General features: G+C 36.7%; 1 protein-coding gene across 6 annotated transcripts in view; it reads right to left on the minus strand.

Moving 5' to 3' along the window:
* The window catches only part of TJP1 (tight junction protein 1), a 245,234-nt gene that overhangs the window by 48,670 nt on the left and 168,973 nt on the right, over positions 1-27,591 (minus strand). For all 6 annotated transcript variants that reach the window (XM_032835977.1, XM_032835975.1, XM_032835974.1 and 3 more), the window contains 6 exons: positions 13,965-14,089; positions 13,165-13,267; positions 7,487-7,763; positions 3,521-3,624; positions 2,770-2,938; positions 1,827-1,974 (listed from right to left, as the gene is read on the minus strand). In XM_032835977.1, coding sequence (XP_032691868.1) covers positions 1,827-1,974; positions 2,770-2,938; positions 3,521-3,624; positions 7,487-7,763; positions 13,165-13,267; positions 13,965-14,089 — 926 coding nt within the window. The remainder of the gene's footprint in view (positions 1-1,826; positions 1,975-2,769; positions 2,939-3,520; positions 3,625-7,486; positions 7,764-13,164; positions 13,268-13,964; positions 14,090-27,591) is intronic.

A 27,591-nucleotide genomic window follows, 5' to 3' on the forward strand; every position in this document is an offset into this window, starting at 1 on the left:
CTTTAGTATATGCTACATGTTCTAACCATATTCCTAAATCTGGTAGTGCAGAGAAGAGAATAATACCAGGAACTTAAAAAAAAAAAACAAAAAACCAACTATTCCCTGCCTCTATCTGAGAACAGGGCCCAGGATTCCGCATTTTTAAAAGATCTCATTTAACTGGTGTTACCCATAAGAATACCTGAGGTTCCCAATTAAAACATCCCAACTGTAATATAAAAAATCTTTTCCTAAAAAATCCCTCAACTTTTAAGTTACAGATGCCATGTGAATGAACTCTAAAATGAAAAAAGTAGGCATCAAAAATAACTTTCTAAAATTTCGAATTTGCTCACAATAAAAACTAACGGTCAAAATTTGGATTTTTTTTTAAAGGAAAATCATGTCCAAATTGTTTGATACCAGCATGGTTTCTAGGTGAGAGAAATGTGTTAAAATTATAGCTGCTCCCATGAATCATCCAAGGGTGTTAGTTATATCACTGTGTATGTGTTGTGGCAGCAATCCTTTTCCAGGTAACATCTATGCTGTGTCAGGAAGATTTTTAGAACTAACATATTAACTTGTAGCAGTTAAAAATAATAATCAGCTATAAGATAAACCAGGACTGGCTTGTGACAATACTATTAATATTCCTTTTTAAAAAATCATTACAACCTTAAAATAAAGATCAGAGTTAATATAATTTACAAACCTAAAATTGAAATTTAGAAAGTATCAGCTTCACAAATTTCTAAAACCAACAGTGCACAACCATATTACTATGGCTTTTGACAATCTTTTAAAGGCTTTCTTCTGGCCAGATACTCTTCCATTCTCTGTTTCCTTCTTTCTTGCCTCCTCACCTTCCTTAAGGAATGCACTCCCCAATGCACTTGGCCTCTCCAAACTTCAATGACATCTATGGCTTGAGCTAACACCTCCATGCAAGTTAAGTCCCGAATAACTATCTCTAATCCTAAACTGTTCCACTCAACTTTTCAAGTGCCTCCTGAAGATCGCCGTATGAATTATTATTAAAAACAACAAATCAATTGGGTAGCCTACAGAGCCCTGGGAATGTCCACAAATTTTATGTAAAATGCTACATGTATGTGTACATGTGCCCTTTTCTAGAGACAAGGGCCATAATTTTCAGTTTCTCAAATGTATACGCAATCCCAAAGACCATATAAACTCAGATAAGTCATATACTACTAGCATACCAGACCCCTTGGGATAAATACCAGAGAGTGTATTTTTATTTTTATTAGTTTTTTTTTTAATTGTGTTATGTTAGTCACCATAAAATACATCATTAGTTTTCAGAGCAGTGTTCCAAGATTCATTGTTTACACACAATACCCAGTATATTTTTAAAAGGGAAAACAAAATCTAGATTAAACTGTCTAGGAAAGAACTACTGGTATAGTTAACTTTCCCAAGCAATAGATTCTATAAGCTAGCTAGCATCTTCTAATGCTGTGGATCAGCAAATTCCAGCTTAAGGCCAACTGTTTTTATAAAAAGTTTTATTGGAACACGACCCTGTCCGTTCATTTACATACTGTCTACAGTTACACTTCTGTGCTACAGAGTACTGACAAGAAGCTGTGTAGCTTGCATACCTAAAATATTTACTCTTTCATTCTTTAAGAAGTTTCAGTGACCTCTGGTTTTCTAGATAATCCCTAAATTGATTTTTAAAATCACAAAAAAAAACAAAAAAACCCTACCTAAACTTGGTAATCAAAAGAAAATCTATTTTCTAGTTTTATTTGTAAGCAATACCAGAAACATGTATCAAGCACACATAACTATATTAATGATAGAGTGTGATTTACCTGCCACTGCTGGGCTGCTGTGGAGAGTGTCTGGAATGATCAGAAGGCTCTGACCGTTGGTCAGGTGATCGTGACCGGCTGTGGCGGGGAGGTCTGTCATGTGATCGACCAGAATGATCTGATGCCAGTGACTGAATTTCTGAAATGTCTGTTAGGTAAAAGGGTGCTATTTATTTTCCCATAAAATGATTATAGTAAAATGTAAGGTACTCCAGGGATAATAGATATAAGCTACTAAATATAATTTCATATAAAACTGATGTTTTAAGCATTAACTTCATCAACCACCGATAAAAATGGTGAGCTGCCTACAGAAAATACATAGTGACAACATCAATGGACCTTGAAGGCATAGGCTAAGCAAAGTAAGTCAGAGAAAGACAAAACAAAACAAAACAACCACAAAAAAACCACAAACCCACACAACCACCAAACTCACAGAAAAAGAGTTCAGATTTGTAGTTACCAGGAGAGTTGGGGGAGGGGGGTACGGGGAATTAGAGGAAGATGCAAACTTTCAGTTACAAAATAAATGAGCACCAAGGATGTAATGTACAACATAATGACTACAGCTAACAGTGCTGTATGGTATATATAAAGCTATTAAAGAGACTAAATCCTAAGAGTTCTCATCACAAGGCTAACTTTTTTTGTAATTTTATCTATAGGAGTTAACCAAACATATTATGGTATTGTTTCATGATATACATAAATCAAACCATTATGCTATGCACCTTAAACTTCCACACTGATATATGCTGATTTTCTCAATAAAACTAGAAAGTAACTAAAAGTAAACCCTCTACCCCCAATATATATATTTGTAATTCTTAGATTTTGAAGGTGTCTGGCTTGTAGAAAAGTATTTCACTCAAACACATCAAATCTTCCTACTACTTCATTAGGTCACTTAAAGGGGCTCTGCAAACAGAACTGTACTCACCGTCTCTCTCAGAGGCATTAGCAGAGTGGATACTGTCAGAAAGATCAGGGACGTTCAATAGGGTAGCCCGTTCATCCCTCTGAACTACCATTTTTAACTTGCCTTTAGACCTTTCTATCAATGTCTTTGCATCTGTCAGTGACATATTTTCTGTCACAGTACCATTTATCTGCAAAGGAAAAGAAACCAGGTTGAAAATAAATGAAAAAAATACAAACGTTAATGTTATAAAACAAGAATATTTAAATTATCCTTGGCTTGTTGTAAGAAGCAAAATATTCCCTTTATACTTTCCTGTATTATCGAAGTACTCTTCTTCCCCGAAATAATAAAATTTTAATACGCTGTTGCTTTGTCCGAAAACCCAAATTAGTATCACCAAGCCTGTCACATTCTATTACTTATAAGCAAACTAACAAACATTTTAATAATATTTAGTTATCAAAACACTTATTATGTAAGACTAGATGTATCTACCTACAAAGTAGCTCCTAAAAAGTGAATGATATTCATTTGTAGCGATTAATTTGCCCAGGATGACTCCATGACTAAAGAAAGACATCAGTGTTAACATGTAATAACAGACAAACCATTTTTGTCCACTAAAAATGGCAAACCATCCAGTGCCCCAAACATTAGTTTTTAATTTTATTTTTGGCAAAATTGCTTTGAACATTAGCAGAGGCTATATGGTTACACTAGAATTTGTCTTCTATTTCAATTCCTTAAAAATGTAAGAACAGGACTATACCTTTAATACAACATCGCCTTCTTGAATATTGCCATCTCTTGCTGCCAAACTATCTTGTGAAATTTCCTTTACAAATATATGGCTGGCCAATCGAAGACCATATTCTGAAAGAATACATTTAAATGTCTTTAGTGTAAAATGCTATGAGACTTAAATAGAGTTTAAAAGCATAAGAGTAATCACCACATTGAGTTTTTAAGTACAATCAATAATAAGAAATTATTCCTAGCTACCCTGCAAAGAGGACATTTCTTCTAATCATCAAAAGTGTGCAAATCAACATGAAAGCGAAGGAAGTTATGGGATTCAAGCAAAAGCTGACAGACCTTATTCCATTTTACTCAGAGAAAAAAGCCCTGAAGAACAGACCATTTCTTTCTATGTTGTAATAAAACACTAGCTTCTCAGAAGGTTTAATGAATACAATTCTAAAAAGTGAACTGCCTGAGGTTGGAAAAACTCTGGAGAGGTTGGCAATTTTATTGATGACTCGTGTTACCAAGCATACACTGTTTTTGTTTTCTCCAATTTCCTAGAGAGAAAGTATTTCCAATCCTACAAACCTCTAACACTGGAGAGGCATATGCAGAGCATTAGGACATAAAGTCTGTATTAGTGCAAAGGCTTCAACTAGCTGAGCAAATACAGGCAGGAGTTATAAATGCCAGTCCTTCCCTTTTAACATCAAGTATCCAAAAGTAAGGCAACATTAATTCTATCTGTGGGTGAGGAAATGGTCGGAGCTGCGGAAGGTACCAGAGTGTCCAGAAAACTGTCCAGGGACCTGCAAAACTGTAGAATTCTGTTTGTAAACTACAACAATGACAACAACATAACAACAACAGGAAAAGCACTGCTCCTGGTTTTCTCAGGAGAGAGAAAAGGACTGTGTCGTTCTGCATTAAGGAAGCAGGGGGTGGGGGGGGGGGCAAAACAAAAGATCTTGGGTTTTTTTTTTAATATGGGATGGGTAGCAGGTCGGCTAACTCAAGCTTCTTTAAGTTACATCAGAGTTACAGCTTAATTTAAGGCAAATACACAAAGAGCACTCACAAGCAAGAAAATCAGGGTAAAAAAAATAAAATGACTTTTGAGGGGATCTAGGCAGGCAAGTATATGTGTTTAATAAATGGTTGTTATACCACAAAAGAATACAGTATTGATGACAAACTTCTCCTTATTTAAGATTAAAAAGTTACAGGGGCACCTGGGTGGCTCAGTCAGTTAAGCATTTGCCTTCAACTCAGGTCATGATCCCAGGGCATGGGATGTAGCCCTGTGTCAGGCTTTCTGCTCAGTGGGGAGCCTGCTTCTCCCTCTCCCTCTGCTCCTACCCACCTCCATGGGCTCTTTCTCACTCTCAAAAAACTGGGAAAAAAAAAAAAAAAAAAACTTAAAAAAAAACCCAAAAAACATTAAAAAGTTATAAATGACCAATAAAGAGATGACTTCAAAATAATCCTCATATATTCATTTATATTCATTTACTCCAAGTGTTTCCTTAGGTAAATATTAACTATGTGCCAGGCATTGTGGATAAAAAAACAGCAAATGAGAGATAGTCCCTGCACTCCCTGGCAACTTCCACACACAGTAGGGGCAAATATAAGTGTGAGAGAAGGACAGATAAAGGCAATACAGGGTTTCGTGTCCAGTATGGAGTCCGAGAAGGCCTCCCTAAAGAAGAAATACTAAAGTGGAAATACTACTGAACCAGAAGGATGAGGGTGTGCGTGTGTGATTATGTGGGGTGGGGTAGGTGGTGGGCAGAGACAGGGTGGTTAAAAATAAATGCATCTCTGTGAAAGTGTCTGTAGAACTGACTGGAAGGGATCCAGAGGCCAGTTTTTGAAACTTATTAAGTTCACTTAAGAGGGTTGCTCACCAGACCAAAAAAAAATAACTATTAGAGAATATGAGTTAACTACGATTATCATGTAAATGATGGCTGTGATAAACTTGACTGTGATCATTTTATAATGTATATGTATATCAAACCATCAAGTTTGTATCTTAAATGTATAAAATTTTATGTATTTACATACAATGTTAATTACATCTCAATACAGCTGAAAGAAAAAAGATTATGGTAGTTTGGATAAGGGTGCTGGCGATGGAGAAAGGCAGTAGTGGGATGGTTATTTAAGAGTGGTATTTAGGGGACGCCTGGGTGGCTCAGTTGGTTAAGCGGCTGCCTTTGGCTCAGGTCATGATCCCAGCGTCCTGAGATCGAGTCCCGCATTGGGCTCCTTGCTCAGCAGGGAGCCTGCTTCTCCTTCTGCCTCTGCTGCCACTCTGCCTGCCTGTGCTCTCTCTCTCTCTCTCTGACCCAAAAAAAAAAAAAAAAAAAAAAAAAAAAAGTGGTATTTAGGGGTGCCTGGGTGGCTCAGTGGGTTAAGCCGCTGCCTTGGGATCTGGTCATGATCTCAGGGTCCTGGGATCAAGTCCCGCATCTGGCTTTCTGCTCAGCGGGAGCCTGCTTCCCCGCCCCCCTCTGCCTGTCTGTATGCGTACTTGTGATCTCTCTGTCAAATAAATAAATAAAATCTTAAAAACAAAAAAAAGTGGTATTTAGAAAGTTAGCATGTATTAAGTGGGTACAGGGAAGTGAGGGAAAGAGATGTTAAGGATAACTACCATGTTATCCAAAACTGGCATGAGAAACCAGGTAGATGGGAATATATTGAATGCATTAGTGACCTCATAAGAAACACAAAATTTTGAGGAAGATGTGAGTTTCTTTCAAGATATACTGAGTTTAAGGAAGCTGAGCTACATGAAACACCGAAGTGAGTATGCCTGAGGGTCAGCTGGCTCACGAAAGTACAGCCGGAGAAATAAGTTTTGCCATCAACAGCAGATAACTGCGCCAATGGGTAGATGAGAACACCTGAAGAGGTTATGTTGAAGAAAAAAGAGACTCTGGAAGAGAAATCTACCTAAGATTAGAGGGTAGGATGAGGAGAAGGAAGTTGAAAGGATACAAAAAGGGGGTGGGAGACCCAGAAGGACACAGTATTATCATTCTCTTGAAGCTGAGAGAAGACATTATTTCAAAACATAGGAACTCGAGCTTGCTTCAGCAGCACATATATAAAATACAGGAAGTGCAAAATGCAAAATGGTACTGAAAAGGTAAGTAAAACAAAGACTGAAAATTTCTACTGAATTAGTGTGCATGATTTGGGGAGCAAGGTGAAACAGATATCAGGCCAGAGACGGTTGGAAAATGACCACAGCAGGAGTAGACAGTTTGAGAAGTCCACTACAGAATAAGGTGGGGAGCAAGAACTAGAAAAAGGTCCGTCAGATGCTGGTAGAGCAGATCAAAGTGAGCCCACATGATACCCTTAGTACAACACCTTTTTACCAAAATGGTCAGCCACAGATGATCATTTGAGAGACATGTGCACAGCAGAAGGATACCACAATCGGATTCATTCTTATGAAATCTGATTCAGGGGAGCCAGCTGGCTTTAGTTTCAAAAATGTTAAAGATGTCCTGCATTACAGAATCCCCCTACCAGGGGGATCCTTCTTCTTAATGTCTTCATTTAAAAAGTATTCTGCCCCTCCACACACCCCCCACCTCCACCAAGTCCAAAATTTCTTCCTATGGTTATGCCACCACTGATCCTAACAACTAGGTAAAACACTGATTTTGAGCTTGGTGATGGTATGAAATTTATTAGCATAATTTGTATTTGGCTATCCTAATCAAAAGAAATCCAAAATCCAACTACTGGACCATTTATTTGAAGACTATCTGCTACAACAAAATAATTCAAGAGAAAAGTGATGATCCCTGAAGTCTGCTAAATGGGACATGACTTACGGCAACAGGACATAACAATGAAGATAACAAAAGACAACAAAAGCAAGGATAGGAAGGGATGGCAATTTTACTTCTTACCAAAATTAATGTTAACATTTTCATGTGAAAATGGTAAGTGAGTTAGAGAATACCTTCATTTTTCCGGGATTTCACCAACGTGACCTTGGTGGGTTTGGCAGGTTGACTGGAGGCCACAGATCGCCTATCAGACCGTGGGGACAAACTCCTCTCTCTGCTTGCACTTCTATCCCTTGCCCAACTCTTCTCACTCCTTCTACTGACCAGACCGCCACGGCTGCTTCTTGGGTCATGGACTTCCTCATCGTAACTATCTTCTTCATTCTCAGATACCGGTTCAGGATCAGGACGACTAACTGGTATCTGAACTTTCTTCTTCCTCCGAATGGTCTACAAATAAAGTTTACCAAAAAAGCTTACTGATTTCCATATATACTTTCATTTCTAAGAGAAAGGAAAATTATAGTTTTCTGGTCCCATATCAATTAAACTAATTATGAATCAGAGAGACACAATATACAACAAATTACTATTTCCATAATGGATCTGTTTTCTGCTCTCTTGACAAACAGATCTGGTTAAGAACCAAATTTGAAATAGTGAGCCAAATGAAGTCCTTAGTTACTTAATTCAGAAAGATTTTCTAGGTGTAATAATCACCAGCTTAAAAAAGAACTAATAACTGTTGGTGGTTGGAATGAAGGATGGAGCACTGTACTCTAATACCATCAAATATACTGTAGTTGCTACCAAGCAAATTTGTAAGCCCAACTTGACTCCCTTTAGATTTTCAGAATCCATCAATATCAAGGCCCACAACTGTCTTACTGAAACTCTTAACAGAGAAATTTACTGTACTTCCACACTAACATTCAACTAAGTTGGAGCTAATAACTCTATTATACTTCACCAATACAAACTGCTTTCAGTTTCTGTATCTCTCCAATTTGTAATTTCTCATCTTGGTATAAATCCCTTCTTCTGGCTTGCTTTCCTCAATGACTCTGATAAATGGTTCAATTTTCCCTGTTCATTTATTTCCTTCACTTTCTGTAGGTTCAAGATCTTCAAGCATTACCTGATGGAGCGGCCTCTTAATCCCTGGACTGTGTGCAACTCACCTTCTCACCCTGATACACCCAGGATCTCATCAGATATCTGTAAGATCTTCTTGGGTTAACATTCCTTGTCCTCTACTTTTGATGCTTTCATCTACTGAAACTTTTCTATTCCCATCTTCTTTTGGACTCCTTTCTCTCCTATTCTCCCAGTCCACTAATTCCTTCCTGGTTTCACCTGCCTTGCTCTCAAGTTTTCATGGAATGTCATGCTGTGATATCTAAAGGACTTCCTCTTGACCTCTCAATCACCTGCTATGACAAACTCCAGTCCTATATTACCTTTACCTTCAGATGGCTGTTTTTCCACACTTTGCTGAGTAGGTCCTCCATAAATTCATTTTATTTGACAGAATTCTTTTGCTTGTTCAGTACTCCTTTCCTCTACCTCTTGCCTCTCTATGGAATTTGCTAACATGGGTATTTCAAAACCATTCTCCAAGATCCCAATCGCTTAGCCTGACTCACAGAGATCAGAGCCACTTACTTCCCTTATACTCCTACATTTTTTCAGTATCTCACTTATTTAGTCTTCCTTTGGGGCTCAAAGACCAAGTTGATCCTCTTCCCGGGTGAATGAAATCCTCCCCTATGAGCTCTTATTCTTATCCCTACCCACCTCCAACAACTTCTTAATCAATAACAACCCCTGAAGGTACTTATAACTTTCATGTCTCCCTGAAATTTGTTCTCTGCCTACTATTCATCTGCTAATTAATCCTCTATTCCTCTGTCTTGTTACACATTTCCAAGTTATCCTATCTCTTCCCTTTGTGGCTAATTTTCTTCAAAGAGCTGCTCTACACTTAATACTGCTTGCTGCTCCTTTCTAGGATGATCAAAGAAGGCCCTTCTGAGGAAACAACACTGAAGCTGAAGCAGCAGCAAAATGCCAATACATGAAAAGAGACAGGTCAGTTCCCTGTTAGGAACTGAGAGAAGGCTGTCTGTCTTTCCACTCTCTGTGCCCCATAGCTCGGGCCCTTATCCAGTAACACTTACTATAAAGCATTCTTAACTGACTCTGCATTTTAGCCACACCTCTACTTCAAGCTCCAACAAACTATTTTAGAAGTAATACTTCTGCAGTGTTACTTTTTTAAATCTTCAATTCCTCCCTAGCAATATACAAACAAAAAAAAGTAACCAGATAGGGACTAGGAGCTTTCCGTGGCTTCCTTCAAGAGAGTGCCTGCCACCTCTGTAAAACTGACTGCATCTGAAACTACTCTCAATCTCTAATGTGCATTATGGTTATGATTGTGTATATCCATCTAACCTGTTAGGATTCAGGTTTCTTGGAGAAGGTCCTTGCCATGAATTTAACTATACATTTAATGAAGTATTTGCAACCAGTTAATTGCTTAACTTACTGAAAAATATCCAATCCTGTTATAATTCTCTATGTATACTATAGTTAATGGCTGTACACTTACAAGAAGATATTTAGCAGGTTTGACATTTATGCTTGATTTTATCACTGAAAATTTTGAAAGAGAAATTTGGGGGGAAATGCCTACTTCAAAACAATTTTGCTAAATTAAAGATTTAAATGTAAAATAAAACAATGAAATCCTGTAAGTACTAGAATAAAGTACAGTATATATACTTTTATAACTCTGATAAAGTAAAGGGGTTTATAAGCCTGACAGCAAAGATGGAACCAACCAAGTGAACATCTCTGACAGATTCGACAACGTAAAAATGAAGGCATTTCAGTGTTGAAACAAAATGACATAAAACAACCCCCCAATCACCATAAACAGCTTAACTCAGAAAAGCATATGGGGAAACAATACATGTAGTATATATGACATAAGACTAACCATCCTAATATATACAGCTCTCTAGTATGACAATTATCATCATAAAGATGCAAAAGAATAAGCAGAAAAGAAACATAAATGGGCAGTATATACACTATGGGATAAACTCATTTGTACTATAAAATATTTCACTTGAAATACTATGTTCAGTCCGTTTGGCAATTTTAAGATTTTAAAACTGGACTTACAATAGCCTATTGGCTTTCTGAAGGGCATTGGCAATACATATATCAAAAGTCATTCATGCCTTCTGGCTGAAAAGCCATTCCTAAGATGTTATTCCTAAACAGGAACTGAATAGGTAGGTAGAAACACAATGATCTTCAACACAGTATTTTTTTAATACCTGTAGAAACTGGATGCTGAAATGCTCACCCATGAATGGGTTAGGTAAGTAGCCCCATGGAGATATACTGAAGTGCTCAAAGAGGTCAACTCTAGGAGATGTTTCTGCCCAGTCATTTACTTCACAATGCTTTTTTAGGATAGTCAGAATTTTAATAAAATTTACACATGCTCACTGTGTCATAAACTCTTTCTATCTTCACATTGTTAAATCTAAATTAGCCTACTTAAGGCAATTACATTATCTAGTAGAGTTCTAACATTTTAGTTCAACAGAAAAGAAATAATTTATTTGCTTAATACCCAAGGAGCTCTTAGTTTATGGAAAGATAATCATAAACAACCAACCACCCCAATGTAAGAGCATAGGGAAGAAAATTGGGGTCAGGGAAAGAGGAAGTGGTTATTCAGAACTGAAAAAAAAAATTAAACAAGGAAAAACAATGTATATATGATCTTGAGGTTCTGGTCATGGCTGGGGTGAATTAAGAAAGCCACCTCACAATGAAAGACCACAATCTAAGACACAGGTTTTATTCCAAAAGTCATATGGCAATGATAAACTTAACAAAGTAAGATACGAGCCAATCGCTTCAAATGTAGAAATGAACAACAGCTCTGGGCTGATTAAAACACCCTTCTACTCAATCCCCCTATAACCTCTCCCTATAAAGCAAAGAAAGACTTGTCCAACCTTCCTAAGTTCTGCCTGTCCAACTCATGTAGCTAACTAAGTATACTCAGAGCAAAATCCATCCTTGAGCTGCCCCAAATCCTTTTCCTATTTCAAATACATTACAGGTTTTGGACCTACTTCTTACAAAATAATTTCTTTTGGGAAAAGTCTGAGGTGTAGGAATACAACTTTCTTAGATGCATTATTGATGTGGAGTACGTAAGTTGAATATTTTGCATGGAAACAACAACAACAACAACAAAAAACAGCTCAACATTTCAGGAGAATAGAGAGCTTAAAAAATTGGGGTTACAGGTGAAGCTCACAACCTCATGTATAAGGGAAAAAAACCCAATTTACCTAAGGTGCTCACCTTGAAATGTGCAACTGAAAAACACTATAAATAATAATAACAATGCTAAGGATCAGCAGCTAAGGCAAGAATGCTAAAACTGACTCAGTTTTAAGATAAGCAATTATAAAAATTAGCAATTTGCTTCCATAAACACTGTAATCTCATGTTCTAAAAACTGTTTAAAACCTCTATCACCCACTAACTAGTATGTATACGAACTATGGTTTTAAAATGACATCACAGTTGTAAAATATAACTAAAATGAAGTTGTGAAAATATATAACTCAAAAGATGATGTCTGTCATTTGGAATGCAGTAACTCAAGAGTGGATATACTGCGATTTAAGAAAACTCTCACCTCATCAGCATTAACACTGGTGTGAAAATAAACCATATGTCAAGCAGCCTACACAAGGGAAGAGGGCCTAGCAACTGTGGGGTACACAGTCTCAGGGAATACAACTTCTAGATCTCACCCAATTCCCCAAGGTCAAAACATAATGCAGGCCTTCCCCTCACGCCCTCTCTCTTCCACTGGGTCCACTGTGGTTCTGAGTGTCTGCGAAGAAGTAGAAAAGTTCTCAGTAGCCAAGGCAGGGCAAACCACCTAGCTGCCTACTCTGGCTCTTCTTCCTGCTCTTTATACCTGATCTAAAGCCTCAAAGCAGTGCCTTTATCAGTCCTTTCAGAAGCTAGAGGGGCAAAAACGTGGGGAAGGAGCAAAGTGGGTAAAAAAATAGCTAATATGCTCCTAAATATGGATATAATTTTAAACAGGACTTTTACATTAAATCCATTTTGTGCCACATTGGCTTAGTTTTACCTGTGATTTGAAGCCAGTTATCAAGAGTTAACTGAACTTCTTTTTCCTTATTTAAAAAAAAAAAAAAAAAAAGACTTCTTAGAGAAATAATGAAATAGAAGACAGTTCCAGCTATATACTAGAACAGTAACATTAAAACACACCCTGAACAACCCTACAATGAAAATCTTAGCACTTTCTCTCTCCTCAAACTATCAGAATAACGAGGAAAGTGGTTGATGATGTATGTGTTCAAGGGACAATGTAAAACTTGCCCATTAAACAAATCCTGTAACAGAAAACAGGGCTAAATATTTCAAACAGACTACCATGCCAAGATTCAATCTAACATTAAGTACTTTAAAAAGAAGGAAACATTAAGCCATAAAAAGGTGACCATTCAATCACCCCCCACCTTTCCTCTTCAATCAAATAAATAAATAAATACTAGATAATAAATAAATAAATCCTAGTACCTAAACTTTGAGAAAATATACACACAGTGATAAAACATATCACCAGTATTAGAAGAAACACTCTTGTAAGTTAACTTTAGAACTACTGATCCAGTTTTCATTTTCTTAAAGGGTTAAGATGCACTTAAAAAACCAGAAACATATCAACCATAACGTTGATACTTTTGCTAAATTAAAGGTAAAAGATACTTACAATTTTTGCATTCTTCCCACTTTTCCTTAGTTGTTGAACAGCAAAGGCATGTTCAACATTATCCATTGAAACTCCGTTAACCATTGCAACTCGGTCATTTTCCCTAAGGAAAGAAAGGTCACCAAAATAACAAGTTAGAAAAAAAACATACAGACGGGTTTGTGAATACGTTTTCAAGATGGGTTCTTCCACAGAAATATTTCAATTATAGGCTAATCTATTTGTCTTCAGATCAATGATACAATAATGTCAAATAACTTTCTGATTTCCTATAACATTTAGTAACTAACCTCAGGCCATTAATTTTTTTAAATCATTAATACAATGTTTTTACAAAAGAGTCAACAGGTACCACAACAAAAAATAATTTTTGGTGGTACAATTAGAGGACATTAAATGATACATGTTACATAGCTGGAAAAAGTATTCCCTTTTTAAAAAAGTCTTTCTCCTTCCAGTTTTCTTTCAATCTTTCTGACCATAGCTCACTTTTTGCTAGGTAGCCTATCTTCCTTCTCTCTTTACCTTGCTTATCTTAACTGAACAATAAGGACAAGATTAATGGTGAGCTGTTCCTGAAGGCTAAATTCCACCCCAAACTGTGTAACGAGTTTCCTCTCCATCTTTGTTTTTACAGTAACCACCCATTTAAGGTAAGGGATACTAGCTTTCCATTTCTGGTATCTCTATTATCTCTAAGTAGAAATGTATGTTAATTTAAGGAAATCCCTAGCAGAATTTGCCAGTGACTGAGGGTAGGAACAGTGCTTGTAACCAAGTACCAAAAGAAATGTGCTTACTGTAGCTGTCCTTCAGCAGGTCCCCCTTTCAGCACATCTGAAATTACTATGGAAGTTTCCCCACTCTGAAAATGAGGGTTGTCTCTTCCACCAGATATTGCAATTCCAAATCCAAATCCAGGAGCCTAAAGTAATAATTATGGAAAAACACTCCTATTACGAAAAATAACTGTTCACTGTATGATACAATCTAAAAAAGTTCAAATATAAAAATTACCATCTTATTACATCTATGATCCAAACACTCGCTTGTGTGATACATATCAGAATGATCTATACTGGTATGGGAATGCATACTCTAATAAATTAAATGCTGGACATAAAAGATTATTAAAATTTGCTGATTACAATGTTTTCTAAGTACTAAAATATATTTTAAAATTCTGAACACTAAAATCCTGCATTTATTTTTATCATAAGAGCTCTTGAAGGTATTGGCAATGCATTAGTGTTATCATCACAAAACTGGCAAATAATTTATAGAATGAATACTTAATTAGTATAAACATCTGATGCCACCTAGTATAATAAAATATCAATAAGCTGTGAAAATCAAATATGTTATTTCAACCTCCTTCAACAATGCTAAAAATCTCTTTAGAAGTAATACATTATAAGAATATCTTATATGCATATTGCATAGAACAGAAAGTTGAACCATATCAAACCGTTTAAAAAACATTTTTAATGGGGCACCTGGGTGGCTCAGTTGTTAATCATCTGTCTTCAGCTCAGAGCATAATCCCAGGATCTGGGATCGAGCCCCACATCAAGCTCCCAGCTCTGTGAGAAGCCTGCTTCTCCCTCCCCCAATCCCCCTGCTTGTGTTCCCTCTCTCGCTCTGTCAAATAAATAAAATCTTTAAATAAATAAATAAAATATATTTTTAATTAAAGAAAATAATAAACTATATACTTCTAAATGACCTGAAAATCTTAATCACAATGACTGAGGGCAGACCAATACAAAGAAAACTGAAAATATTTCCAAGTTAAAAAATTACTAAACTCATATCTTCCTAAAATACAAGAATAAATCACTACACAAAACCATTCCCTTAGTATAACTCAAAGACTGACAATATCCAAATTTCAAAACAGAAACAGACCTAAAATTTCAAAAATATGATTAGAAAGAAACAACTGTTGGCACAGAACTGGGAAATACGAGAAACTACTTTACAGAACAAACTCAAACACATTTGAAAACCCTGATGAACCAGGGACACCTGGGTGGCTCAGTCAGTTAAGCATCTGCCTTCCACTCAGGTCATGATCCCAGGGTACTGGAATCCAGCCAGGGCAGTGGGCTCCCTGCTCATCAGCAGGGAGTCTGCTTCTTCCTCTGCTCCTTCTCCCCACTTGTGTGCACCCATGCTATAAATAAATAAATAGATAGATAGATAGATAGATAAATAGATAGATAAATAGATAGATAGATAGATAGATAGATAAATAGATAGATAGATAAATAAATAAATAAATAAATAAATAGATGGATAGATAGATAGATAAATAAATAAATAAATAAGATCTTTTTTAAAAAGGGTGGGGGGAAGAAAAAGAAAATCCAGATGAACCAGATTATTGAAATGACTCAGAAGTTAAAAATGCAATTTAAATAATGCAATTTCTGGAAATGAAATAGAGAAAATTATCCCACAAAAAAAGCACCAGCCACAGATGATTTCATAGGCAAATTCTACCAAGACATCATTGTCCAGGTAGCCTCAAAGCCCCATAAACTGTTCCAAAGCACTGAAAATGAAGGAAAGCTTCTAAACTTTTCTATAAAGCAACTATAATACTGACATCTAAATGATAGTGACTGTCCATAAAGACAGAGCCCCACTCCAAATATTAAAGCCCAAAATGATTTCTATATAACTATACAAAAAGTATTAAGCAAAAAAAGAGGAAACAGAGGGCTACTTCCTACAAATACTCCATGACAAAAGGGATATTATTACGAGAATGCAAGATTGATGTATAAGAAAATTCACTGGTATCATACATATATCCTATTACTAAATCTAAAGGAAAAAAATTCTATGATTATATCCACAGACCTTAAAAGGGACTTTGACAAAAATCCAACAGTTACTATTAAAGAAATAAAAACAAAAATTCAAGAAAATTCAATCTGTTGTGATAGTTGCTTTTTATTAAAGTACATGAAGAAAATCCAGCTTCACATACATACAGTTTAAAAAAAAAAAGGAAGTATTTTAGTAGCCCTTTTAGGTTATTCTGGATATTCATGTTTGATTTTATACCAAAACTTGTTGTGAGCTTCTTAACAGTTGTAATGTACAATCTAAAACGTATCAATGAATTTTTTGTACTCAAATACCCATTGGCAGGTTTTGCACTTCCAATGGGTATTTTTAACCATTACTGGTTTTATAATAAATAGCATGCCTTGGTCATTTGAAAAATACTTGGGCAAATCTTTCAAAAGATAACGTATTTCATTATATATTTTTAAAAAATTCTGTATTGTGGTGCCTGGGTGGACTGGTTGGAACATCTGACTTTGGCTCAGGTCATGATCTCAGGGTCCTGGGATGGAGCCTCCCATTGCTTTGGGCTCAGCAGGAGTTTGCTTGTCCTTCTGTCCCTCCCCACCCCTCTACCCCGCACTGCTCATACTCTCACACTCTCTCTCAAATTCTCAAGTAAATAAAATCACAAAAAAATAAAAGTAAAGATTGTGTATTAATATCATCACCAATCTCATGAAAATCTGTAAGTACTGAAAAGCTATTGGCTCATGGTAGTAGATGAAAGCTTTCCAAATGTTGGTTTTTGCTTTAAATTCGATTTTCTTTATTGGCAACAAATACATCAGAATTGCTTTCCCTGAAGCAACAGGTACTCATTCATTTGAGAAAAATGTGTGTCAAATATTCAACTCTGGATAACCATATATTCCTTCAGGTAAACATCGTGTTACACACACAGACATATGCACAACTCGTTTCCAAGTCAAACAATCACAAAAGTACTTCAGTATAAAGTGTCTTATGCATATACACTATTTCAGTGCATAATTTAAAAACTGTACTCAAAAGCTGAGATGCAGTAAAACTAAAACTAATAATTTTTACTGCTTCAAATCATTCAGAAACAAACTTAGAACTGTTCTTTAAACCGTGAGTATATGGCAGTGACTGTTAGTAAACGTTTGATGTCATCACCTTGATTTGGGCTATGGCAGCCAGTTTTACCCAACACTACCGCACCTTTACTACAAAAATATCAATATAGTGCAAAAGACAAATAATATTTTCATACCGTTAGGAAAATAATTTGCACTTGAGCCTAAAAAGGTTTCAGAGACATGGTGGGGTCCTCAGACCATAGTTTGAAAACACTGATACTAGGAACTTCTAAAAAATAAGAAAAAGAGGGGAAAAAAACCCTACCAAAATAACAATAAAACAAATCATTTGCAGAAGATACATAAGATATTAAAACTCATAATTAGAGAAATGCAAATTAAAACCACACAGTGAACAATAAAACTTAAAAGTATGACAAGACATTTTATCGAGAGGGCTGTAGAGAAAAAGGTATTCTTACACACTACAGATGGATATGTAAACTTTAATTCTTTAGGAATTTGTTAATACCTAACAAAACTATAAAAGCACTAATCTTTTGACAGAGCAAACCAATTTCTAAGAATTTACCCTAAAGATACATATACATCTCCAATAATATGAAAATACATACACAGTTATTCCTTGCAAATTGTTAATTGCAAATAGTGGGGGGAAATCTAAATGCCCACAGATACCTATAAAGCAGTGGGTGGTAGAGGGTGGGATTACTCTTTTGCTTTTTATCCTCCTCAGAAGAGACTCAGACTAATCTTTCATTCTATATACTTTAATGTTGTTCATTTACATCTTGCTTGATAATTCTTTTATTTAAAATGTTAAAATAACACAAAAATATTATAAAGAAAAAAAATATTATAAAGAAATACTGAAAATGTCAGGAACTTTCAATAAGAAAGACAGAGATGAGAAGTTATTTTCCTTAAGATTTACTTGTGAGTATCCCTCCTCAGCCTTTAAGCTAAGATCAAGTATAGATTTACTTGGGAGCAAATCTAGGTGCAGTTTTTGGCTGCAGTGAGCCAGGGTAAAAAACCTGGCCTGGACCACTGCTTCTATGCAGCCCTGGCACTTTGTAAGATATTAAAGTGGATCAGTAAATCCTGGATCAGTGTTTGCTACGGTTCATTTAATGACTAGCCAGAAGTCTGTGGTCCCTAAATCTGGCTGGGGATGAGAATCACTTGGGAACAATTTCAAAAGCTGATGTACAACCCCCAACCTCATACTAATTAAAATAAAAAAAAAATAGGGGCACCTGGGTGGCTCAGTAAGTTAAAGCCTCTGCCTTTGGCTCAGGTCAAGATCCCAGAGTCCTGGGATCGGGTTCTCTGCTTTGCAGGGAACCTGCTTTCTCCTCTCTCTCTCTCTCTCTCTCTCTCTCTGCCTGCCTCTCTGTCTACTTGTGATCTTAGTCTTTCAAATAAATAAAATCTTAAAAAAAAAAAAAAAAGGAAGAGGCGAAATGGCAGGAATTTATTTTATTTTTTTTTAAGATTTTATTTATTTATTTGACAGAGATCACAAGTAGGCAGAGAGGCAGGCAGAGAGAGAGGAGGAAGCAGGCTCCCCACTGAGCAGAGAGCCTGATGCGGGGCTCGATCCCAGGACCCGGGGATCATGACCTGAGCCCAAGAGGACCCGGGGATATGACCTGAGCCCAAGGCAGAGTCTTAACCCACTGAGCCACCCAGGCGCCCCGGCATTTTTTTTTTTTTTTAAAGATTTTGTTTATTTGACAGAGAGAGAGAGAGAGAGAGAGAGAGAGAACACGGGCTCACACACAGCAGGGGGAGGGGCAGGTAGGGGGAAAGGGAGAAGCAGTCTCCCTGCTGAGCAAGGAGCCCAATGTCGGGCCTGGGATCATGATCTGAGCTGAAGGCAGATGCTTAACTGACTGAGCCACCCAGGCACCCCTGGAAAGCATTTTTTAAAAATTAATTCTAATGGGCAGCCAGTGCTGACCACCTCAGCCTTAAATGGCTTGCGAACTTCAGACCAAGGTGACAATCAAAAACTTCAAAGGTTTCACAACTATTCCACACTTCCCCTTCCCTCTATCTTCACCCTTATCTCACTTGGCCTTCTCAATAAATTTCTTACCGCCACCAGCTTAAAAAAATTTACCCTCCCTCCTGTTGGAAGGGTTATCATTCTAAAAACAAATCTGATCCTGTCATTCCTCGGCCCATGGGTCTAAACTCCTTAGTATGAAGCATCGTGAAATACAACTCCAACCTACTTCCTGGCACCCCAATATTTGCTTTAAACACACTGAACTATGGATCCCTGTTTAAGCATGACATGCATTAGGAAACTATGCTTTTGCATGTCCTCTCTATTCCCAGGGCCCTTCCTTATTATTATTATTCTTCCCTTCCTTAAGGGCCTTATCAGTCTTGCAAGCTTCAATCCTTCAAAATCCAAGTTCAGGGGCCCCTGGGTGGCTCAGTTGGTTAAGCATCTGCCTTTGGCTCAGGTCATGATCCCCAGGGTCCTGAGATTGAATCCCACAACAGGATCCCTGCTCCATGGGGAGCCTGCTTCTCCCTGTGCCTCCCTCTTTCGCTCTCTCATGAATAAATAAATATTTAAAAACCAAAAACACAAAATCCAAGTTCAATGTCATCTCATTCATAAAACCATCCCACTTTTCCACTGGTAGAAGAGGTACACACTTCTACTTAACACACGGGGCACTGTAAGTAACCTGGCTATCAGAGGCCAGCCTGGGAGGGGTTCACATACTCATCTACATATTCCAGCTAAATACAACCCTGCAGGAGCCTAACACAAATTGGGTGTGTCAACAACTGTGAACCAAAACAAGTCTATGACTAATTATTCAATTTAATTTTAATTAAGTTCCCATTCTTTTGGGATGCCTGGGTGGCTCTGTCAGTTGAGTGTCTGCCTTCAGCTCAAGTCAGGATCCCAAGGCCCTGGGATTGAGTCCCGCTTTTGGTTCCTTACTCAGCAGGGAGCCTACTCCTCCCTCTGCCTGCTGCTTCCCCTGCCTGTGCTCTCTCCCCCTCTGACAAATAAATAAAATCTTTAAAAAAAATCCTTAAAGAAAAAAAAAAGTTATCTTTTTTTTTTTTTTTTAAACTAGCACTAATTTGAGCATTAGAAGCTCAGATTCCTGGAAAAATTAACACCTATGGTAGTACCATGGATTTTGGATGTTCTTGAATCCTCAAATAAAAACATGCAGGAAGAAGCTATACAATCAACAAAAAAGCATTTACAACAAAGTCCAGTAACCGATATATCCCCACAAGGTACAAAACAGAAGCAGTCAGCGAGGAGCAACTAGCTATGAAACCTGTGTGTTCCCAACACCTACATACAGTTTCCAACATACCTAAGAGCTGAAGAGTCCCCCAAGTAACTGACAGGTATTCACTGGAAAGAACAGTGGGACAATTTGAGAACAGTGGCTGAAACTGGGAGGGATTTTGCCTGCTCCAAAAGTGGGTGACAGCAAGAAGCCTGGCAGTAGAACCATAATCAACTGGAGCAGAGTAACCTGTAGGGACACTCAACATTGACCTAAGGAACACTCAACATTGACCTGTCGCAGGCCTTTCTGGGACAGGGCCCCACAATGCAGAGAAACTGTTGGCAGTGGAATTAAAACTGGGTGGGACAGGAACAACAGAGACAAAAGAGAAGGTCCAGATAAAAGTGTGCAAAAGGCAAATAACTAGGAAATGTCAGAAAGCAGCAGTTACGTTTTTTGGCAGACATACATGCATGTACATGTAAACACACGCACACACAAGAAAACTAAGCCAATTTCCAAAAAACTCACTAATTTTACATAAAATGAGCAAAGAAAGTAACAGGATCAAATCCATTACAAAATTACTATAAATACAGTGAGTAGCAGAATATCCCTACAGAAAATGGAAGCTTGCCAGAATGAGTGCTCAAAAAAAAGGGCGGGGCGGGGGGCGCTGTTACTATTACAAAACTACCTAAAAGGCATAAGGAAATATATAAGACACGAAAGAACAAAAATAATAATTAGAAAAACTCAAAAATGAATTGACAGAATTCAAGAGTCAATTATAAATTTTAAAAAGTCATTTTTTAAAAAAAATTATTTATTTATTTATTTGACAGAGAGAGAGAGAGATCACAAGGAGGCAGAGACGCAGGCAGAGAGAGAGGGGGAAGCAGGCTCCCTACAGAGCAGAGAGCCCAATGCGGGGCTCGATCCCAGGACCCTGAGATCACGACCTGAGCCGAAGGCAGAGGCCCAACCCACTGAACCACCCAGGCGCCCCAAAAAGTCATTTTTGATAGAACCACAAGACTAATAAATAATACTATAAAAGAAAAAGAAAGTAAAAGGAAAAATCTTTTTAAAAACAAAAAAGAAATGATGCATAAGATTTTTTAAAAATATGTGAAAGAAAATTTTGGAAGATAGGCAGTAGAGATATATGCATAGCAGGAGTCCCTAAAAAATTAAACCAAAATAAGGGAAAATAATAGTAAAAACTGTAAAAAACAAAACTTTTCTATTATGAATTTTTTAATTGAAATTACACACTCAAAGGACCCACATCAATGTAGATATGAGAGTTATCAGAGAGTATCAATTCAGAGACCAACACCAATATCTACTCAAATAAAATGACTATATTTAAGGAAAAGGGTTCTTTGGCCTCTAGGCCAAAAGATCTCATAACTTACAAAGAAAGAAATTTAGATTATCATCACATTTGGATAGCAACATGTTATGCCAAAGATAACATAGTTAAAGTACTCAAAGAAAACAGTGAGCCAAGGATTTTATATCCAGTAGAACAGACCTTCCAGTAAAAAGACACAGATAAGCTAATAAACATGCAAAACCACAGAGAATATTGTTTTCATGATCCCTTTCTAAAGAATCTAAACAACAATCAAATTCTTCCTAAAGAATCTAAATCTGACAATAGAAATGACAAGAGAAACACAGAGAGGACTAGTGATAAGCATTAAATATATTGTTACTTATAATACTAAGATTAAATGAGAATTAGGGGAGAGAGAATCAAATTATGTTAAAGCTATATGATCTAGGTACACTAAAAACCATTTTTTAAAAATGGGGAGAAGAGTAAGAATAGCCTGTATAATTTTAGTACTGTTTACAGTAATTAAAATTGATACTGTCAGAATTACTATTATTCCGGACAATGGTATACTCCGTACTGACTTAATAAAAGACTAATGCGCTTGTCTTCCTAAGGCATTTTCAAAAGAAATACAAATTATTCCATTTTATTCTCTTATATCTTTACCACAAGATAGCTGACTTTTATGTATTTACCTGAAAAAATGTCCAAGATAGTGGGTTTTTTAAATGTTTTCTATTATGGTGGGGGGGGGTGATTTAAAGGAGCATAATATCTCATTTATTTGTATGTGCAGACACATATATAGGTCCTAGCTTTTACATGGAAGAGCATCAAAGAATTTTACTTTCACCATGTCTTATCCTTTTGAGACCATAAGCAGCCACAAGTAGCAATAACTTAAAAGTTTATATATTTGGCTGTAGGGAAACGGAATTTTTAGCCTGGGATCTGTTCAGTTATTTGTCCAGTTTTACTGGACACTAGCCATGCCCATTCCTTTACATAACATTATGACAGCTTCTGCTTTGAGTAGTTGCAACAGGGACCCTATTCTGGCCCACAAAGCTGAAGCAATTTACTATCTGACCCTTTACAGAAAAGGTATGCGCACTCCTGTATGTTAAAGCATTTCTTGATTGCTTAAAAAAAAGAAAAAGAAAAGAGAAAAAGTATTTCCTAAAAGGTGATTCAGTTGCAGCAATAGCTAGATAATCTCTTCTCCAAACATTTTTCTCTATTCTTTTCAAAGATGTCCAATTCCCTACTTAGAGATTTCCCTGGTCGCCTTCTATTTTTTCTCCTGGTTTTCCATGCCACGTTTTTACAATCGGCTGCCTTAGTCCTAACTTTTTTCACCAATTATAGTTTTCCTCTTTCTCCATTTAATTCTTCCAATCAACCCTCAACATTCTACAGAACTTATTCTACCTGTTTTTGCAATGGACCCTGGGATCACTGAATTTTAAAACCAAACAGATCCTCTGCAATCATCCAGTTCAACTTCCTTTTTACAAATGAAGGCAGAGGCCTGGCGTCCTGTGTGTGTCTCTACCACTTTCAAATTATGACTTATGTAGGAATTCTGTGGATTTGAGTTCCCTCACTTAAACAAAAGAGATTAACATTGTATTAACTCTGACACACTTTGAGTCTATGAGGTCCCAAGGGATTTAAAAGGCCTGTTCACAATCAGTAGTAAACCTAAACTGGATCACAAGTCACAAGACCCCTACGATTTTTCTACATTATCTTGGTAGTTCCCAGAATGTTGCTTAAATTATCGTGCCTGTTAGATTGGTTCCTTTTTATCTCTGTGTCCTTAAACAGTCCCCTGGCTACTGAAATTGTGTGTATGTTTCCCCATTTATTCTTGTACTCTTCCTCTCTTAGAGTTCTTATACCCAATTTGTAGCTTCCATTTCTTACTCCTATTCTATTCCTTTTTTTCCCAGCTTTTTATAGGACACTTCCAATTGTTCTTCTCCAAAATGGTCACTTTCTACACAAAACTGACCTGACAAACTCTGACTCCTTCCTTACCAAACTTATTACTTTTTATTTTATTTATTGCATATAAAGGAAGCTTATGTGATACACTTACATAAGATCTGAATTTCAGAAATTACATTCCATAAACATTGTTTAAATTTAAAATTAATTTGACATATAAATAGAAAGCATTTCTACATAAATAGAAAAAGCATTATATGTTGAGTCCAACAACTTGGGTTCGAATTACAATTCTTTTGCAGCATTTCATTAGGCCTTTCTGACACTCAGTTTACTCCTTGTGGTTATTAACACCTAATTCACAGAACATTAAATAAAATGAAGAGTTCAAAATATTTATTACTGTACTCTATCAAGATAAACATGGTCTCCAACTTGCTAAAACAAGCCTACCTTAGTTTTCATGCTTACTTGAGTGTAAATGTTCACCTTTTATCTATCTTATACCAGTTTGGTGCTACTTAAGAGATACGTAGGATTTCTTCCCACTACCCCTTCTTGAAACAGGTTAAACGAGATATAATTCACATAGCATAAAATTCACCCTTTAAAATGTACAAGTCAACATTTTTGTATATTCAAAGAGGTGTATAACCATTATTACAATTTGGTAACATTTTCATCACCCTAAAGAGAAATTCCTTACTTGTAGCCATCATCCCCCCAACCCTAAGCAACCACTAGTCTACTTTGTCTATTTACCTGTTCTGACCATTTCATTATAAATGGAATCATACAATATATGGTCCTTTGACTGGCTTCCTTCACTTAGACTAATGTTTTCAACATTTATCCATATTGTAACACTTCATTTCTTTTTACTACTAAATAATATTCCCTTCTGTGGCCATAGTCCACATTTTGCTTATTCATTATTCATCAGGGGGTAGGCAATTAGGTTACTTTTACTTTCTATTATGTGTAATGCTGCCATGAACACTCATGTAAAAGTTATTGTGTGAATATTTTTTTTTTCATTTCTGCTGGGTATATACCTAGAAGTGGAATGTTGGGCCACGTGGTAATTCTATGCTTAACTTTTGAGGAACTCCCTGTTTTCCATCATGGCTACACCATTTTACATTTCCACCAAACAACATCCACATCTTTACTGACACTCGTTACTGTCTGTCAGTGAAAACAGCCATTCTAGTGGGTGTAAGACTCAGTATGAAAAAAGAGAGTATCAATTTTTGAATACTGAGTATATATAGAAAATGGTACTCTAAACATATTAAGTTAAATACGATTATAAAATTAACTTCACCTGGGGCGCCTGGGTGGCTCAGTGGTAAGCCTCTGCCTTCAGCTCGGGTCATGATCCCAGGATCCTGGGATCAAGCCCCGAGTCGGGCTCTCTGCTGGGTGGGAAACCTGCTTCCCATCCCCACCCCCCCGCCTGCCTCTCTGCCTACTTGTGATCTCTGTCTGTCAAATAAAAAATGAAAAATAAAAATCTTTAAAATTAACTTCACCTGTATTTTACATTTTTTAATGTGAAAACTAAAAAATCTTAGATTACATATGTGGTTTGCTTTGGCAGTATTGTTATTGGACAATGCTGTTATTACAGACCTCCTAAGAGCAACTTTGTTGGATAGGTGGGCCTTCTAAATAATTAAGTTTTATTGGATATAATCAAGTACCAAGCACCAAGGGGATGTAAAATTAAGATTTCCCACCCTTAAGAAAATTATAATGCAGTAGAAGATGGGGGAAACAAGAACCTAAGGACTATATTCATCTGTCACTGAGGACCAACAGGGAGACCAGAATCCATGAGGCAATCTTTGATATAATTCTAATGACTGCCACAGTGCTTATCAGACAGTGGCGCACCCAAAAATTACTCAGCCTTAAAGATTAAAGAGGATTTCAATGGCTTCTAGTATCCTTGGGTGAAAAAAGTTTCCTGAGAATGCAAATAGAAGAATGAGGCAATACAGAAGCCTATCATGTATTATTCTTGACAATAAACAGGAGAAAATGTTAGCTTTAATCCACAGGCATTTTGTCCTTTTAAAAGAAGTTATTTCCAACTTTTCTTATCACTGACTACCAGACGTCAAAGAATATGATTTGACCTTATTTGGCAATGCTCAATATCTATAACTCCAGGTTACTGCCAAAAGAACATAGCTTCAAATTATTTCCTTTACTTTTTACTATTGCCAAAAGCTCACTAGCTCACCGTCAAGAGAATGACTTTTTCATTCCTCTGTCAATGCTTCTTAAAAATGTGAAGCAAGAGGCCATGGCTCTCCATTTCAAACTGGAACATTTTAAAAACATGTATTAGGGGCCTCATTCCAAACCAAATGAATCAGAATCTCTGTTAGTTGGGGGATGACCTTGTTGACTTTTCTTTACAATAAGCCCAGAGAGGCACTGCTCTAGATCAGTGGTCAACAAACCATGGCTTCCAGGCCAAAGAAATAATTACAGATCTACTGGAACACAGCCATATGGATTTGTTTACCTATTGTCTGTGGCTGCTTCTGCAATTCGAACAGTTGAGTAGTTGTGACAAATTTATGGTCTGCAAGATGAAAAAAGTTTATTTATCATCTAGCTTCTCCCAGCAAATTTTGCTGAAAATGCTCTATCCTAAATTTTATTCTGGATCAATGTGGAACACCAAAGACATACATCTGAAAGTACTGTTCTGCAGCTTCAGAGAATGAAGTCAACTGAATCATGCTTTGGCATAAGTCGCTCAACTTGTACTGACAGGGCTATTTTTAGAAACCTCCAAAAAAAAAAATTCCTGGAAAAAAAAAATAAAAATAAAAAAGATTCCTGGAGGGATGGTCATTGAGAACTTCTATTCTGTCACAGTCTCTTTGATGAGGCCCAAAGGCAACACAGGTCTATGTTCCCCGCATAACAGTTAACATGCTTAAAAACCAAAGAATTATGAATTCTATATTCATCTCTATGTATCTTCTGATGACATTTTTCTGGGCTGGTACCTATCTCATGGCAAAAGAAAATTAAAGCACAAGAGGTCAGCTATAGAACAGAACTTATACTAATCTTCTAAAAAGAAAACTCGGAGTTGCCTATTAGACCTACCATGAGTTGGTATGAGACTACGAACACATTTAGGAAATTGGGATTGTTTTCTCAATATTCAAGACCTTTTCCTACTTTACCTAAGCTAATAAGATACAGATCTGTAGTAAATGTACTTAGCATTTCCCTGTATTTAAAATCCTAACAGAACCAGGCAAAGCAGTAGAAAGGGGAAACAAACTTTAGCTAATTTAACTCTCTTCTTTTATTTTGCTTATTTATTTTATTTATTTATTTTTAAAGATTTTATTTATTTATTTGACAGACAGAGATCACAAGTAGGCAGAGAGGCAGGCAGAGAGAGAGGAGGAAGCAGGCTCCCCACTGAGCAGAGAGCCCGATGCGGGACTTGATCCCAGGATCCAGGGACAACGACCTGAGCCAAAGGCAGAGGCTTTAACCCACTGAGCCACCCAGGCGCCCCATATTTTGCTTATTTAAAAACTAAAAAGGTATGAGGAAAAAGAAACACAATGTGATAATGACAAGCTACCTCTACAATCTCAGATAATCTAGCTTCCACCTAAAGAAATTATATAAAGAATAGCAATTTAAACTCAATGTAAGCAACAAGAAAAGAAATACTAAAAAGAGCAGAAATCAAGGAAACAGAAAACAAAATAAAGAGTATGAATGAAAACAAAAGCTAGTATTTTGAAAAGATCAGTATTTTGGAAAGATTGTTTTTTAAAAAAAGATCTTATTTAATTTTTTAAAAGACAGATCACAAGTAGGCAAAGTAGCAGGCAGAGAGACGGGGAAGCAGGCTCCCTGCTGAGCAGAG

This window comes from Lontra canadensis, unplaced genomic scaffold (assembly GCF_010015895.1).
Source record: "Lontra canadensis isolate GAN:19392208 unplaced genomic scaffold, GSC_riverotter_1.0 scaffold89, whole genome shotgun sequence".
NCBI classification, from domain to species: domain Eukaryota; kingdom Metazoa; phylum Chordata; class Mammalia; order Carnivora; family Mustelidae; genus Lontra; species Lontra canadensis.